Source organism: Nerophis ophidion, linkage group LG23, assembly GCF_033978795.1.
Source record: "Nerophis ophidion isolate RoL-2023_Sa linkage group LG23, RoL_Noph_v1.0, whole genome shotgun sequence".
NCBI lineage: Eukaryota > Metazoa > Chordata > Actinopteri > Syngnathiformes > Syngnathidae > Nerophis > Nerophis ophidion.
This window is the reverse complement of record NC_084633.1, coordinates 8,642,998-8,660,989: the sequence shown is the minus strand read 5'-3', so window position 1 is coordinate 8,660,989 and position 17,992 is coordinate 8,642,998. Positions and strand designations below refer to the sequence as shown.

Below are 17,992 nucleotides of genomic sequence, written 5' to 3'. Positions count from 1 at the left end.
GGCGATATGGCCTTTTTTAATATCTCAATATTTTTAGGCTATATCGCAATACACGATATATATCTCGATATTTTGCCTTAGTCTTATATTAACACTGGATACATATAATCACAGCAGTATGATGATTCTGTGTGTGTACATTAAAACATTATTCATACTGCATTAATGTATGCTTGTTTTAAACTTTCATGCAGAGAAGGAAATCACAACTAAGTCAATTGACCAAAACTGTATTTATCAAACAGTTATTAGCAGGTGACTTTTCAAATGATGCAACATATTAGCAGTATTGTTACTTCTGGTAGCAACGCTTGTGCCCCACACTTGACAAATTAAAGTTGTCCATTCGACATCTTCCCGCTTGAAGGCGAACCACTGCCAGACAATGGACCCCGTGCTGGTTTTTTTGTGAATTAATTCATCATTTGTTACCAGATTCGCACCTTCTTCCTCTCGTATTAGCACTCGCACGGCTGCGCTGGCATCACAGATAACGTTACCCATGCTGATACCTCTCTTATCGGGGAGGACGTTACGTATGTAAGAAGGTGCGCTTGTTTTAAGTCTCTGTGAGAAGGAGAGACAAGAAAGAGGGAGAGACGCTAGCAGTTTAATACCCGCAGCTAAAAACAACCGCGTGAGAACCTATACTCGAAAATCACGATAGTCATTTTCTACATCGCACAGAGACAAACCCGCAATATATCGCGTATATCGATATATCGCCCATCCCTACTTCAAAGTAATTTGAAAACTTCTCAATTTGTTGTACAGTGCTGCGTCCGTGACAAAAGCCTGCCTGGGTGACAGGAAATTGGGGGTCGTTGACTGGTTCCAAACGAACGAGGAGGAGTTGTTTGAGGAATTTGAAGGGGACACAGAGGAGTAAAATAGGGTGGTAGTTCTTTGGGTCGGCTAGAGGTTTGTTTCATTTTGGCAGAGCAATGATGGTAGCTTTCCACCAGATCTTGGGTATCGACTGACGAAAGAGACAGGAGGAGTAGAATACAGTGGTCACAGTGTATAAGAAACTCAGGTGAATGGTTGTCAGGACCTTGGGCCTTTCCACTCTTTAGTTGGGTGATGACATTAGTGAGATTCAGCTGAGAATGGTACTGATATACAGTATGGCCATCAATTCCTTGTGCTTGCCATAGGCTGGTTGTTTCTTGCTAGACAGATCTGGTCTGATCCTTGTTGGCATCCTTGAAGCAGCCATTTGCAAGGAGGTATGCAACTAACGACTTGGCTGTCACTGGGCATTGAGAATGTCTGGGGATTCTACCTGTAAGGCGGTCAAAGGTTTTCAAAGCATTCCTGCTGGAGTGAGTGAAGTCTATTCCTTACACAGTCTCCTCCCATCTTTCTCTCCGTTTATTGACTAGGCAGTCTGTCACATGTGTTGCTTTGTTGGCTGCCTCTTCACCAGGTTCAGCTTGCAGGAACTTGTTGTGGTGTTCATCGCACTCCTTGCCCCGTTTGGGAATGTAATGTTGACAAAAACCACATGGGATGGCACTCATGGCTGCCCTAATGAGGAGTTTGCAGAGGGCTGAGTAGCCACCATCCAGGTGATGAGTCGTCGATGCAGGTAGACTTTCGGTGCCCGAGTCCACCAATTTGTTGAACTGTTCCCAGTTAACCTTGTAGAAATTCCACATATTCACTGGTTTGATAGGGTTATCTGAGGTTATAAATGACGGCGTGTGTTGTGATCTGGGAGAAGGGTCCAGGGTGATACGGTGGGGTGATGGGCCATTCAGGCCTGAGAAAGCGAGGTCTGGGTTTGAGGTCGTGTTCAACTTGCCAGAATAGAAGCTGTGTGGTTGTTTTCAATCATAGGAGTTGCACACCAGTTGCTGTTGCCCATTCCTCGAGAGTGACACCATCTGGATTGGATTAATTATATCACCAAGTAGTGCTGTGGTAGTTAAAGTCACCGGCATAAATGCAGGGTGGGTCAAAGCAGGGATAGAATTTGCCTGAAGCCAAGATGTGGGGCATGTAAATGGTAATGATAGTTACACCTTCAACTTGTTTTGCTGCCCATTCCAGGCTGGAGTCTGGCGGGGACATTGCAATTGCTTTCCTTATAGCTGTGTGTTTTTATGATTGTGGCAACAACATGAATGTCACTCTCGATTTGTGAAGCCAAGGTGCACTCAGGGATCTTTAAGCGAGAACTGTCAGCTACATGGATCTCTTGGAGGATTGCGACGTGTCTGTAATTGGTGCATTCTGCATTCTCCAGTTATATGTCGTCAACGATGTTAAAGTTTGCTTCTGCCTCCAGTTGTTGTTGTTCACCTGACAAAACAGTTACCAGGGCTCACCAAAAGGAGGTAGACAACTTGAGCCCCAGTTTATATTATTTTAAATAGTTACCTGCATAATATGATTACATTACAAACACTGTATTGTTATCGATTATTTCTTAAGTTTAAGAGCATGATGTAGACAAGAGTTCTGAGTCTGTCTACACAAAGCCAAATGTCTTTAACTAAATTATTGAATATTCTTCAGTGTTGCACCCTGAGACAAGAATGTTGATGGACAATCTAAAAGTAACATGTCATCCTTCATTTGTTATTTCACAGTTTATGCATTCATATGTAAAAAATATAAAAATAAAATGAACAGAAGGGTGAAATTGCGATTGCAATTTTGAAGAGAAATTGGCAATTAAGTTTTTTCCCAAATTGTGCAGCTAGGACAGGCTCCAAATCCCTGCAACCCCGAGACAGACAAGTGGTGAAGAATAGATGGATGGAAATTCAACTGAACAAAATTTGTTGTTAAGAGTGGAATAAGGTGACTAGCAATCATGGTTGTCACTCTGTGCTTTCGCGCAAATAGATCTTTCAGAACAAAAATATATACACTTTAAATGCTGTAGTTGCAATATTACTGTTGAACTCATGAACCGATTTTGTAGCGTAACATTATTCTTTTCCTGTGCACCATGTGTTATTTGGGGCATAGTTTACATGGTTTGGACATGGAAAATAGTGGGCTACAGTACAACACAGGGATCCCCAAACTACGGCCCCCAGGCCAGATTTGGCCAACCAGTATCCAAAATCCGGCACGCGGGAAGTCCAAAGTTGAAAAAAAAAAGTGTTTATTACTTTTTTTATCTTTTCTTAAATTTGTCCTTTCTAATTCATTTTGTACCACTTGTTACTCTCGATGTCTCCTAGACGCTCAGGCAAGTCATGTCTAAAAATGCACTTTCCCATCAATAACGTGACACGATCACACTTGGAATAAATGTATCCACATTTTTTTAACCCAATGCGGCCTCCGAATCAAAAAGTTTGGGGACCCATGGTATAACACAAATAGATCCTTTAAGGCTGTTTTACATATAATTCAGTGCACTTTTTTTTTTTTAAAGATACTTGATGCACACTTTTAGGTTTACTTAGTGTTTAGTCTGGTGATGTCATGGGACCAAAAGTTGCACTGAAAATAATCATTACAGGAAGTATGGACTTTGTGAAGGTTATTTTCCAGCTTGAACTTCATAAAAAAGCTTTGAAAATCAACTTTTATAGGAGATCTATTCTGCAAAATATTTTTTTCCTATCTATTGGTAGCTGTTTTTGTGTATTTAGGACCTGTATACATTTCAGAAATTTGAAATCAAACCATGTCGGTATAGCAAAAGATATATATAAAACCATCTTACCTTCTTCCATACTTCTAAATGAGCTGTTTGGACTTTGGTTAATTTGTGACGTTTTTCCCAGTTGTGACATCAGCGGCTATCCCATATATGGTAGCCATTTACGCGAGAAAGCTTTGCGCAAGTACACCATTGTGATCCAATGTTGTAAGTAAATAAGTCCCTTCTTTTTATCAATTGTCTTGTTGTGGGGAAGACTGGCTCGTACATGCACACGCCACCTCTGCCGTTGCAATTTCTAACACAAAGTAGCCTATAGTTCAAACTTGTATCTGTCAGCAGACTCCATATGGAAGTGCAAAAAACATCAACATAGCTGGCGGGGAAAAGACGCAGTCAAAGTGGAGGCATGTAATAAGACCGCCCACTAAACAGCGCATCCTAAAGGGACGGTCAGAAGGCGGATTAAAACAGTCTGTAAAACAATCCAAACAACCCCTTTTAGGTATTATGTAAACCACGAGGAAGTGTTATAAATGTAGAAAAAACATAATACGACCCCTTTAAATAGCACTCATGTCACACGCATACAGGAAGAAATAATATTTGTAATTGGTGTAATTTTAACACTGCTACATGAGCTCAAATGAAACAAACCACACCAGAGTTCACTTGCAAAACCCAACTGCAAATGTTCTCGGTTTTGCTTGTTTGGTGCACATCAGGGGTCTTTAAATCACAGCATTCACATTTGACCAAGTACTCAAGAGTTCATATTAACCAAAACCATCGTGACACTCTAAGTTTCAGAAAACAGTAAGAGCGACATTTACATGCACCTTGAAGCTGACGAGCTCTTGTTTGGAGAAGCCATGACTGTGGATGATCTTGATCTGCTTGATCAGAGTGCTCTTTCCACTCTCTGCAGCTCCTAAAACAATAAACATTTGTTTTCTAATATTGTCATACCTACATACACAACATGCCTCAATCTTACCAAGTATGAGGATTTTGAACACATTTATCTCACTCCTGGCCTGTTCAAAAAGGTCTTGCTCGATTTTGGAGCTCTGCAGTTTGGCCTTCTTGGCCTCCTCCCTGATGTCTTGGTGGAGGCACATTCCCATGCACATCTGAGGAGGTATGTTTAGGTTACCATAGCTGCGGGAATACTATTGGCTCCAGATAATATGCAGATTTGTTTACAGTGAGAAAGTTGTCCATTTTGAACTAATGGATTACAACACTAAATTGGCCCTAGTGTGTGAATGACGACTTGTCCAGGGTGTACGCGCCTTCCGCCCGATTGCAGCTGAGATAGGCTCCAGCAACCCCGACCCCAAAAGAGACAAGCTGTAGGAAATGGATGGATGGATTACATTACTCTATATCAGGGGTGTCCAAACTTTTTCCACTGAGGGCAGCACACAGAAAAATTAAAGCATGCGGGGGCCGTTTTGATATTTTAAATTTTTTCAAACCATAACAACATATATGGATTTTGTTTGTTATTTACCTTTAGGGGTCCCGGGGACCATAAAGGGTCTAAGTCATTAAAATGTTAAAAACAAGTCAAATTATTATTATCTTTTTTTATTTAACGCTTACAGTAAATCTCTACAGTTTATCAACTTCAGGTTGATATAAAGTTAAACCAAAAAAAAAAAAAAAATGTTTTATGCCTTTTATTTCATTGACAACTTTGTTTTTGATCTGAGCCGAGGATGTCTTTGTGGCTTGTGCAGCCCTTTGAGACACTAGTTATTTAGGGCTATATAAATAAACATTGATTGATTGATTGATTTTTATAATAAAACTGAGATATGCAGTATTTCCCCCACTGCCCAAAGCATTCAGAAAGCAATCTTTGATGTGAAGTACATCCTTGAAAAGATCAATAATGCAGGACACCACTTATTTTAATTTATTATTATTTTTGAGGTATAACAGTGAAAAGATAAATAAAATCCCATTAAATATATTTGGAATCCAAAAGGTGCCCCACTCATAAAGTGATACATTATTAGTTTTTTTTTTTTTTTTTACTTTCAACACTTAAGTGACGAGATCAACTTCAGATATATCTGTCGATTTAACGTTTGAATTATAATTTTGATTGTTTTATGCTCTTTTGTCAAAGAAAACGATGTATTTGTATGGCAAACACACATATGGAATATTTTCCACAGAAAACATTTTAAAGTGAAATATTTGAAATAATTGGAGCTCTGAATAAGTCAATAATTCATGATAACATTGTTTTTTATGTTTTTTTTTTAGCAACAGCAAAAAAATAAAAATAGACAAGAAAAAAAAAACTGCATGCATGGCAGCTTTGTGTCAACATTGCAACTTTTTCTCGTTAGATTTCACCTCATTCTAGGGCTGAGCGATACAACGATATAAACGATATATCGCAGGTTTGTCTCTGTGCGATATAGAAAATGACTGTATCGTAATATTCGATTATATGTTCTCACACCGTTGCTTTTAGGTGCGGGCATTACATTACTGGTGTTTCTCAATCCTTCTCGTCTGTCCTTCTCACAGAGACGTAAAACAAGCCCGCCTTCTTACATACGTCACCTACTGTCACGTGTGTAGCGTCATACGCTCTCACCGAGAGCTAACGTTAGCATGGCTAACGTTAGCTGAGGCAGGTCGAGCGGAGCAGAGCTTGTGACAATACAAGAGAGACAAGGTTCGGAACTGATCACAAATGGAGGAAGAACAATAAATGCCCAAAATAAAGAGCAGGGGATCCATCTGGCGGTGGTTTGGCTTCAAGCCGGAAGATATTCAGCAGACAACAGCAATATGCAAAGTATGCAGCAGAAGTGTTACTACAAAAAGGTAGCAACACTATTAATTTGTTCTTTCATTAAAAAGTCACCCGTGAGAGAAAGAAGAGTATTTAATAAATACAGTTTTGGTCAATTGACTTAGTTGTGATTTCCCTCTCTGCATGAAAACTTAAAAGTAGCATATATTAAAGGCCTACTGAAACCCACTACTCCCGACCACGCAGTCTGATAGTTTATATATCAATGATGAAATATTAACATTGCAACACATGCCAATACGGCTGGTTCCGTTTACTAAATTACAATTTTTAATTTCCCGCGGAGTTTCCTGTTGAAAACGTCGCGGAATGATGACGCTTGTTTGTGACGTTATTAGTTGGAGGGGACATATTAGCCAGCACCACTTGCGGCTAAATGTCGTCTCTATTCATCGCGCAATTACACGGTATTTTGGACATCTGTGTTGCTGAATCTTTTGCGATTTTTCAATTAATAATGGAGAAGTCAAAGTAGAAAGACGGAGGTGGGAAGCTTTAGCCTTTAGCCACACAGACACACGGTGTTTCCTTGTTTAAAATTCCCGGAGGTGAAGTTTTACTATGGATCAGAGCGGTCAAGCGAACATGGTTCCCGACCACTTGTCAACCGGCGGGTTTCGGTGAGAAAATTGTGGTAAAAAGTCGCCTCTTACCGGAGACCAGTGGAGCTTCCGCCGTCCATGCAGCTGCCGTCAGAGACTGGTGTCAACACACACGTGGACACACCCCTCCGACTATCAGGTACTATTTAACTCAATAAAACACTAGCAACACAATAAAAATATAAGGGGATTTCCCAGAATTATCCTAGTAAATGTGTCTAAAAACATCTGAATCGCTCCCAATGCAATCGCCTTTTTTTTTAATTAACTTTTTTTTTGTAGTCCTTTACTATCAATATCCTCATCCACGAATCTTTCATTCTCGCTCAAATTAATGGGGAAATTGTCGCTTTCTCTGTCCGAATAGCTCTTGATGCTGGAGGCTCACATTATAAACAATGTGAGGATGTGAGGAGACCTCACACCTGTGACATCATCGTCTGCTACTTCCGGTAAAGGCAAGGCTTGTTTATTAGCGACCAAAAGTTGCAAACTTTATCGTCGATGTTCTCTACTAAATCCTTTCAGCAAAAATATGTCAATATCGCGAAATGATCAAGTACGACATATAGAATGGACCTGCTATCCCGTTTAAATAAGAAAATCTCATTTCAGTAGGCCTTTAATGCAGTATGAAGATTAATGTAGACACATAGAATCATCATACTGCTGTGATTATATGCATCAAGTGTTCATTCAAGGCCAAGGCAAAATATTGTGATATATATCGTATATGGCAGGGGTCGGCAACCCAAAATGTTGAGCCATATTGGACCAAAAATACAAAAACAAATCTGTCTGGAGCCGCAAAAAATTAAAAGCCATATTAAATACAGATAGTGTGTCATGAGATATAAATTGAATTATGAGGACTTAAAGGAAACTAAATGAGCTCAAATATAGCTACAAATGAGGCATAGTAAAGCAATATGTACATACAGCTAGCCTAAATAGCATGTTGGCATCAATTAACTTACAGTCAGGCAGTGACCAAATATGTCTGATTAGCACACTCCACACAAGTCAATAACATCAACAAAACTCAAATTTGTGCATACATGCGCAACGTTATAAGTTTGGTGGACAAAATGAGACAGTAAAAGAAGTGGCGTAAAACACGTCTGAGAAAGTCGGAGAAAGTTATGCATGTAAACAAACTAGGGTAAGTTCAAGGACTGCCAAAATGAATAGGACAAAATGGCGCTCGCCAAATACTTGAATCAGTGAAGCATGTTTAATATAAACAGTGTGCTTTATAGCAATTAGGGAGGTTTGTGTCATGTTTGTCCTCCTATAGAAACCAAATTAAAACAAAAAATATGTTTTTTCACCTCATCATTTTCATTTTTCATATATTTTTGAAAAAGCTCCAGAGATCCAGTAATGCGGCGCTAAAGAGCCCCATGCGGCTCCGGAGCCACGGGTTGCCGAACCCTGGTATATGGCATAAAAATATATCGATATTAATAAAAGCCAATATCGCCCAGCCTCACCTTATTCCACTTTTTTTTAATGTTTCTATTTTTTTTTTTTTTTTGCAATAGCATTTCCAGAATGTGTGGCCGCACTTTGGACACCCCTGCTCTATATCCATTCATATCATTTTAAACAAATAATTCGTGGCGATACTTTTGGTGTACGCGGAAGCAGCTATTTCATTGCATATATTAACTATTTTACTACTGAAATGTGTTTATTAAAAAAAACAACAAGAAAAAACAATCAAACGATAACATGTCCGGTTCCAACAAACCAAGAACATACTTCGGTTTGTGTAACCGTAAATTTTACAATCATGTTTTAGCCTTTTAATTCGTAATTAAAAAGAACGAAAACGGGTAAATGAAAAAAGTTTACTACCTTTAGCGGGGTTGGCAATATGTTCACGCAACAAAGCATGGCTTTAATTGTGTTCCACAGCGCCGAGGTTTCTTTTAATTTTTTATCCAAACCGCGCACGAGAGCTAATTTGGTTAAATGGTGGCAGGTGGTGCTGCTCGGTGGCCGTAAAGCTGATTATTGTGTTGTAAAAACACCACAAAATATTAATATGCAGTCAAACTGAAAAAATAAATAAATTGTATTTTCCTGTGTTCAACCCCTTATAAAAGCAGTGGTTAGAGGAAACAAATTATATTGTACCTGTTTTTTATTCATTATATATTTTAAAAATTATATTACCGTATTTCCTTGAATTGCCGCAGGGTATGTAGTATGCGCCTGCCTTGAATTACTGCCGGGTCAAACTCACTCCCCAAAATAATTAGCGCATGCTTAGTATTACCGCCTGGTCAAACTCGTGACGTCACGAGTGACACTTCCCCTGTCATCATTTTCAAAATGGAGGAGGCTGATTTCCCTACCAGTAATTTGAAATCGCATAAAGACAAGAAGATTAAAAGCTATTCAGTAGGATTTAAAGTCCAAGCTTACATAACACTCAAATTTTTACTGCATACCTTTGGTAAGTGCCGGAGTGAGAAGGTTTTAAAAAGATTAGCGCGCCGGAGTGAGAAGGTTTTAAAAAAATTAGCGCATGCTTACTTTTACCGCATGCCTTTGGTAAGCGCAGGAGTGAGAAGAAGTTTTAAATTAATTAGCGCCCAGGCGGCAATTCAAGGAAATACGGTGTATATATATATATATATATATACATATGTATATACATATGTGTGTGTGTGTGCGTGTGTATATATATATATATATATATACATACATACATCCATTCTCTACTGCTTATTCCCTTTTGGGGTCGCGGGCGGCACTGGCGCCTATCTCAGCTACAATTGGGCGGAAGGCGGTGTACACCCTGGACAAATCGCCACCTCATCGCAGGGCCAACACAGATAGACAGACAACATTCACACTCACATTCACACACTAGGGTCAATTTAGTGTTGCCAATCAACCTATCGCCAGGTGCATGTCTTTATATATGTATATATATATATATATATACATATATATATATATATATATATATATATATATATATATGGCATGGCGCAGTGGAAGAGTGGCCGTGGTTCAATCCCCACCTAGTACCAACCTCGTCACGTCCGTTGTGTCCTGAGCAAGACACTTCACCCTTGCTCCTGATGGGTGCTGGTTAGCGCCTTGCATGGCAGCTCCCTCCATCAGTGTGTGAATGTGTGTGTGAATAGGTAAATGTGGAAGTAGTGTCAAAGCGCTTTGAGTACCTTGAAGGTAGAAAAGCGCTATTCAAGTACAACCCATTTATCATTATTTATATCATATACCAGTGGTCCCCAACCACCGGGCCAAGCCGCAGAAGAATTTTTTCTAAAACATTTTTTTTTTTATTATTAAATCAACATAAAAAACACAAGATACACTTACAAATAGTGCACCAACCCAAAAAACCTCCCTTTTTCATGACAAACCCCTCCTCCCGGGCCGCGGGACAAATTATCAAGTGTTGACCGGTCCGCAGCTATAAAAAGTTTGGGGACCACTGTCATATACTGTATATCCATCCATTTTCTACCGCTTATTCCCTTTTGGGGTCGCGGGGGGCGCTGGCGCCTATCTCAGCTACAATCGGGCGGAAGGCGGGGTACACCCTGGACAAGTCGCCACCTCATCGCAGGGCCAACACAGATAGACAGACAACACTCACACTCACATTCACACACTAGGGCCAATTTAGTGTTGCCAATCAACCTATCCCCAATCGGGCGGAAGGCGGGGTACACCCTGGACAAGTCGCCACCTCATCGCAGGGCCAACACAGATAGACAGACAACATTCACACTCACATTCACACACTAGGGCCAATTTAGTGTTGTCAATCAAACTATCCCCAGGTGCATGTATATATAATATGTAAATATTACATACATGTTATATTTTATATTAGATTAGATAGTACTTTATTTAGTCCTTCAGGAAAATTAAAATTTCCAGCACAATCCCATTCAAGATCAGACAATTGTTACAGGGAGACAGAACAGGATCGCTGACGGGTCTGCCGGCTTCCAGCGCCCCTTACAAAAAAGGTGAGATACAGGTAAACAAGTGGGGGGGAATGGGACAAAAAAATAGAAGATTAAAATAAAATTAAATTAAAATAAATAAATTGCTACTATGGTACATTTTTTTGTCTACTTTATACCTGCATTGTCCTTTCCATCTTCAGTTTCCATCCTTTGTAACTGAGCTACTGTGTGGAACAATTTTCCTTGTGGATCATTAAAGTTCGTCTAAGTCTAATGTCTATGTCTAAGTCAGTGGTTCTTAACCTAGTTGGATCCCACCAGTTTCATATGTGCCTTCACCGAACCCTTCTTTAGTGAAAAATAAAATGTTTTTTTTTTTTTAATTCAAGACAATGTTTTTTTTACTGGTGCACAAAATGAATCGTGCATGAACATCACCTTGTTCAAAGAAGCATGAACATGACCTTGTTCAAAGAACAACACAAACACAGTGCATGAACTCACAACAATTTACACACCTGCAAATCCGATGGAAAATTAGAGGGAAATTTGTTTGGGGGTATCCGTAGGGAGAAGTTTTTATTTACACGATGAGTTGGGTGTGTTTTGACCTCAGTGGCGGAGACTCCACCGAGCCACTGAGGCCGACTCACCGAACCCCTAGGGCAGTGGTTCTCAAATGGGGGTACGCGTTCCCCTGGGGGTACTTGAAGGTATGCCAAGCGGTACGTGAGATTTTTTTAAAATATTCTAAAAATAGCAACAATTCAAAAATATTTTATAAATATATTTATTGAATAATACTTCAACAAAATAAGAATGTAGGTTCATAAACTGTAAAAAGTAATGCAACAATGCAATATTCAGTGTTGACAGCTAGTTTTTTTGTGGACATGTTCCATAAATATTGTTTATGTTTGAAATATATATTTTTTTGTGAAGAAATGTTTAGAATTAAGTTCATGAATCCAGATGGATCTTTATTACAATCCCCAAAGATGGCACTTTAAGTTGATGATTAGTTCTATGTGTAAACATCTTTATTTATAATTGAATCATTTGTTTGTTTTTCAACAAGTTTTTAGTAAATTTTATATATTTTTCTCCAAATAGTTCAAGAAAGACCACTACAAAAGAGCAATATTTTGCACTGTTACACAATTTAATACATCAGAAACTGATGACATACTGCTGTATTCACTTCTTTATCTTTTTTTTTCAACCAAAAATGCTTTGCTCTGATTAGGGGGTACTTGTATTAAAAAAAAATTTCACGGGGGTACATCACTGAAAAAAGGTTGAGAACCACTGCCCTAGGGTTCGATCGAACCCAGGTTAAGAATCACTGGTCTAAGTTAATGAGTGGTTTTTTGGTGTATATATTTAGTAGATTTACTTAAAAAGCCTTTATAACCAATTTTCTTTTTTTGCTGTATACATTCAGACTTACCGCAGTGCAATATTTTAGTTATCCACCTGTAAACAAAAGTACTACAATAGTTAATTTCAAAAAGCGACTTTTGGGATTATTTGCAAACAAATAGGACTTCTACCAGCATAATACTGATTCGCATTCAATATATACACCAATTAAAAAAAGTTCACACAAGTGATAGTTGATGAAACCATGTTATTGTTAACAGAAAATAAATACTGCAGTCCAATTTGACCTTTACATCCCAAATAGATGTACAAGCAGGGGTTTGTCATGTGCTCATACAGTATATACATTAAGTCAGAGAGAGAGAGTCTATTATACTACCAAAAATAGTGTGGCGTGGCGCAGTGGGAGAGTGGCCGTGCGCAACCCGAGGGTCACTGGTTCAAATCCCACCTGGTACCAACCTTGTCACGTCCGTTGTGTCCTGAGCAAGACACTTCACCCTTGCTCCTGATGGGTGCTGGTTGGCGCCTTGCATGGCAGCTCCCTCCATCAGTGTGTGAATGTGTGTGTGAATGGGTAAATGTGGAAGTAGTGTCAAAGCGCTTTGAGTACCTTGAAGGTAGAAAAGCGCTATACAAGTACAACCCATTTATCATTTAATATTCAGTCCCATTTCATACTGAGGTTAAACTGTTCAGACCCGTTATTTTTTTATACATTTAGTATAGGACCCCCGGAGAACATTATAAACACAAAATGTTCCCCCAGACCCATAGGAAATAGTGTCCCCACCCCTGTTGTGAGTTATGAAAGTGCAACATCAACAGCAGTCGTGTGTAAAGTGTCCACAGAGGTGCTGTGGTTAGTTTAAGTTTCAGAGAAATAAACCCCGACAGGTAAAACACAACGTGAGTGAAATGTCAGTGCAGTCCGATACGGAGGATCACATGCGGTCCATGTCCTAACTCTTGCCCTTGCAACACAACAGTTTTTTTTTTGTTTCTAAAAAACAATATCATATTTTGCAGGCAAGAAAAATATAAGTTTTTAGAAAAAATTTGAATTTTTCTTGTCCATACTTGACCTTTGGACAAGACAAAGCAAAAAGGTAAATACTGCGCTCGGATCCATCCCGGATAAAAACATGCCGATTGTGTTCTTGGTTTCTTTCAATGTGCAGGACTTGAGGGGCCTTTCAGAGTCCACCACACTGCCTGGCCTAAATTACTGGTCTGCTACTTGGTGTCGTTGCATGGCCTCGATCACGGCAATCTCATTGGCCTCCTTCTTCTGGTTCCTGGCTTGAAAAAGTAGCCTCAATGCAAAAAACAAAAAACAAAAAGCAAAGTGGGAATTCCATTTTTCAAAATAATAAAATAATACTAGTAATACTACCAGCAGATTACCTGTTTTTAGTTATCCTCTGCACAATAGCATCTGTCGTGAGGGTGTTCCCACTGTCAACAATGCGCAATATTCCTTGCTTTCTGGGCACCTGGGTGTAAGGAAACAAAGTATTTTTATTAATAGGGCTGTGAATCTTTGGGCACCACACGATTCATTTCGATTCTTAGGGACAACAATTAGATTCAGAATACATTCTCAATTCAAAACGATTCTCGATTCAAAAATTAATAATTTTTAATAACATTGTGCGCCAGTTCTATGATAAACTACATTCCTCCGTAAAATAGATAAAACGCTTTGATAAACTTCTATATTACTTAAAAGAAAACTGATTTTTTTTTCTCCCCAAACCTTTAATAAAGTCAAATACGAGTAAGGCAATAGGAGAAGTATCCAACACTTCACTTTTATAAAGTAAATCTCTACAGAGGATGTGGGTATCTTTATCAACAATATGATTTTCCAGAAGTGGCTGGATAGGACAGAATTTATTAGAACAAATTAAAAAATGTTTTGATTTGTTTTAATCGATTAAGAATCGTTAGCAAATTAAGAATCACGACTCTGTCAAAAATCAATTTCTTTACAACCGTAATTATTAAAAAGAAGGCTTACATCACAGCTTGTCATAACAAACCATAAGTACTGCAAATAAGCGAGCCCACTGTAAAAAGTCATTGTTAATTCTGGGCAAATGGCTAATAATTGCATTACTTTTACAGTAACTTACTACATTAATTTACTGTACTACTGTATGTGCTATAACTACAAGCTGTAACTTCACAAATATATTTTTATAGTTAATTATGCTCTTGGTTTAAAAGCATACGCCATCTAGTGTACAAGAGTGTGCAATGTAGTCTATGGGACCCTTTAAGAGACGAATCAGTTTGAATTTACAGTAATGTGTTGTGCGACGACAGAGGAATATGATTACAGCATTTCACTGAGAAAAAAAATAATGTTAGAAGCTGTCAAATTCTGGTAAATCTTTACAGTGCAGGAGAAAAGATTGGAGCCTTCTGAGATTCCAGTACTTCTGCGATATTGATTTATTTTTTTCTTTTTCTTTTTAGAACTTAATTTTAAAAGCAATCAACTCCAGCAACCCCCGTGACTCCGAAAGGGACAAGCGGTAGAAAAATGGATGGATGGATGGAATTTCAAAAGCAATGCATGGCTTTCTTGATTCCGAACACACATTTTATCATTCTGAACAAACATTTTATTATTTGATCTTTGTCACAGTCCTATTAAAAAAAACTACCGTGAAATAATTAAATGTCTATATCAAAGTACAAGCAATTACTGGGTTGCAATCGCGTGAACTAGAGGCACTTCCGGGTTTCAGGTGATGGTTTAGGTCAATGGTTCTTAACCTTTTTTCAGTGATGTACCCCCTGTGAACCTTGTTTTAATTCAAGTACCCCCTAATCAGAGCAAAGCATTTGTGGTTGAAAAAAAAGAGATAAAGAAGTAAAATACAGCACTATGTCATCAGTTTCTGTTTATTAAACTGTATAACAGTGCAAAATATTGCTCATTTGTAGTGGTCTTTCTTGAACTATTTGGAGAAAAAGATATACAAATAACTAAAAAGTTGTTGAAAAATAAACAAGTGATTCAATTATAAATAAAGGTTTCTACACATAGAAGTAATCATCAACTTAAAGTGCCCTCTTTGGGGATTGTAATAGAGATCCATCTGGATTCATCAACTTAATGCTAAATATTTCTTCACAAAAAAAGAAATCTTTCACATCAATATTTATGGAACATGTCCACAAAAAATCTAGCTGTCAACACTGAATATTGCATTGTTGCATTTCTTTTCACAGTTTATGAACTTACATTTATATTTTGTTGAAGTATTATTCAATAAATATATTTATAAAGGATGTTTTAATTGTTGCTATTTTTAGAATATTTTTGAAAAATCTCACATACCCCTTGGCATACCTTCAAGTACCCCCAGGGGTACACGTACCCCCATTTGAGAACCACTGTTCCCCTCAGGCTACAGTTTATTGACCTTCATCAGTGCAAAGTTGGTCGATTTTGTAAGGTTTAAAGGCAAATATATAACCGATCATGAAAAAATATTATTATAATAATATGGATGGAGTGGATTTACTTTAAAAAAGTATTTTTTGAAAGATTTAAACCATTCATCATCACCAAGATGTTACTACCTGCTTCAACCTCACTTCTTTTGACACTTACGAGGATTCAAAGAAGAAAAAAATGGACCGCTTTCGACTTTAAAAGGATCAATTACACATATTTACAATCACATTTTTCATTTACGCCCGGAGTCTCTTAGGAGTGACCCTATCTGAGGAGAGCTGGACAGAGATTTTAAGTTGAGTTCATAAGTCCTCTATTTGTGCTAGACGTAGCCTTATTCAATGCAAACTTATTACATCAAGGATCGACTGGCTAAGATGTATGATGGAATATTGGTATCAACAGTCTCCAGCTAACTTATTACATGCTGTATGTTTTGGCGCTGCCCATCCCTGTGCAATTATTGGACTAACATTTGTAGTACTTTGGTAATTGGCGAAAAGATCAAACCAAATCCTCTAAGCCAGTGGTGTCCAAACTTTTTCCACTGAGGGCCACACATGGAAAAATTATAGCATGCGGGGGCCATTTTGATATTTTTAATTTTCAAACCATAACAAAATATATGGATTTTTAAAATGTATTTTACGTTTAGGGTACCGGGGACCCTTCATGGTCCCCGGGACCAGTTAATGAAATGTTATTAAAATGTTAAAAATAAGTCAAATTTTAATTATTATTTTTTATTCAACGATTACAGTTAATCTCTATATCAACTTTAAAAAAAATGGTTTTATGGCTTTTCTTTAAAAAAAAAAAAAAAGTGTTTATAGTAAAACTGAAATATGCAGTATTTAGTAATTAGAGCCCTAAAAGATAATAAATTTTTATTATTTATTATTTTTGAGTAATCACAGTGAAAAGATAAATAAAATACCACTAAATATATTTGGGATCCAAAAGGTGTCCCACTCATAAGTGATACATTTTTATTAATTTTTTTTTTTTTCCTTCAACACTTACATTACGAGATCAACTTCAGACATATCTGTTGATTTTATGTTTAAACTATTATTTTGTTTGTTTTAAGCTCTTTTGTCAAAGAAAACGTTTATGTTTTTATGTGGCAACTACACAATATATGCCATATTTACCACATAAAACATCCATCCATCCATCCATCCATCATCTTCCGCTTATCCGAGGTCGGGTCGCGGGGGAAACAGCCTAAGCAGGGAAACCCAGACTTCCCTCTCCCCAGCCACTTCGTCTAGCTCTTCCCGGGGGATCCCGAGGCGTTCCCAGGCCAGCCGGGAGACATAGTCTTCCCAACGTGTCCTGGGTCTTCCCCGTGGCCTCCTACCGGTTGGACGTGCCCTAAACACCTCCCTAGGGAGGCGTTCGGGTGGCATCCTGACCAGATGCCCGAACCACCTCATCTGGCTCCTCTCGATGTGGAGGAGCAGCGGCTTTACTTTGAGTCCCTCCCGGATGGCAGAGCTTCTCACCCTATCTCTAAGGGAGAGCCCCGCCACACGGCGGAGGAAACTCATTTCGGCCGCTTGTACCCGTGATCTTATCCTTTCGGTCATGACCCAAAGCTCATGACCATAGATGAGGATGGGAACGTAGATCGACCGGTAAATTGAGAGCTTTGCCTTCCGGCTCAGCTCCTTCTTCACCACAACGGATCGGTACAACGTCCGCATTACTGAAGACGCCGCACCGATCCGCCTGTCGATCTCACGATCCACTCTTCCCTCACTCGTGAACAAGACTCCTAGGTACTTGAACTCCTCCACTTGGGGCAGGGTCTCCTCCCCAACCCGGAGATGGCACTCCACCCTTTTCCGGGCGAGAACCATGGACTCGGACTTGGAGGTGCTGATTCTCATTCCGGTCGCTTCACACTCGGTTGCGAACCGATCCAGCGAGAGCTGAAGATCCCGGTCAGATGAAGCCATCAGGACCACATCATCTGCAAAAAGCAGAGACCTAATCCTGCGGTTACCAAACCGGAACCCCTCAACGCCTTGACTGCGCCTAGAAATTCTGTCCATAAAAGTTATGAACAGAATCGGTGACAAAGGACAGCCTTGGCGG

At 38.9% G+C, this 17,992-nt stretch overlaps 2 protein-coding genes across 7 annotated transcripts in view; both read right to left on the bottom strand.

Moving 5' to 3' along the window:
* gnav1 (guanine nucleotide binding protein (G protein) alpha v1) overlaps positions 1 to 9,073 on the bottom strand; it is a 31,096-nt gene extending 22,023 nt beyond the window's left edge. Inside the window, exons 1-3 of one of the 2 annotated variants that reach the window (XM_061884221.1) lie at positions 8,933 to 9,073; positions 4,626 to 4,761; positions 4,462 to 4,559 (exon numbers count right to left, since the gene is read on the bottom strand). In XM_061884221.1, the coding sequence (XP_061740205.1) occupies positions 4,462 to 4,559; positions 4,626 to 4,761; positions 8,933 to 8,971 (273 nt within the window). In that variant the 5' untranslated portion in view covers positions 8,972 to 9,073. The remainder of the gene's footprint in view (positions 1 to 4,461; positions 4,560 to 4,625; positions 4,762 to 8,932) is intronic. The other variant, XM_061884222.1, reaches the window with a different exon arrangement.
* Positions 9,074 to 12,641: 3,568 nt separating this feature from the next.
* The window catches only part of LOC133541796 (ethanolamine-phosphate cytidylyltransferase-like), a 61,715-nt gene continuing 56,364 nt past the window's right edge, over positions 12,642 to 17,992 (bottom strand). For all 5 annotated transcript variants that reach the window (XM_061885389.1, XM_061885390.1, XM_061885393.1 and 2 more), the window contains 2 exons: positions 13,822 to 13,910; positions 12,642 to 13,730 (listed from right to left, as the gene is read on the bottom strand). In XM_061885389.1, the coding sequence (XP_061741373.1) occupies positions 13,640 to 13,730; positions 13,822 to 13,910 (180 nt within the window). In that variant the 3' untranslated portion in view covers positions 12,642 to 13,639. The remainder of the gene's footprint in view (positions 13,731 to 13,821; positions 13,911 to 17,992) is intronic.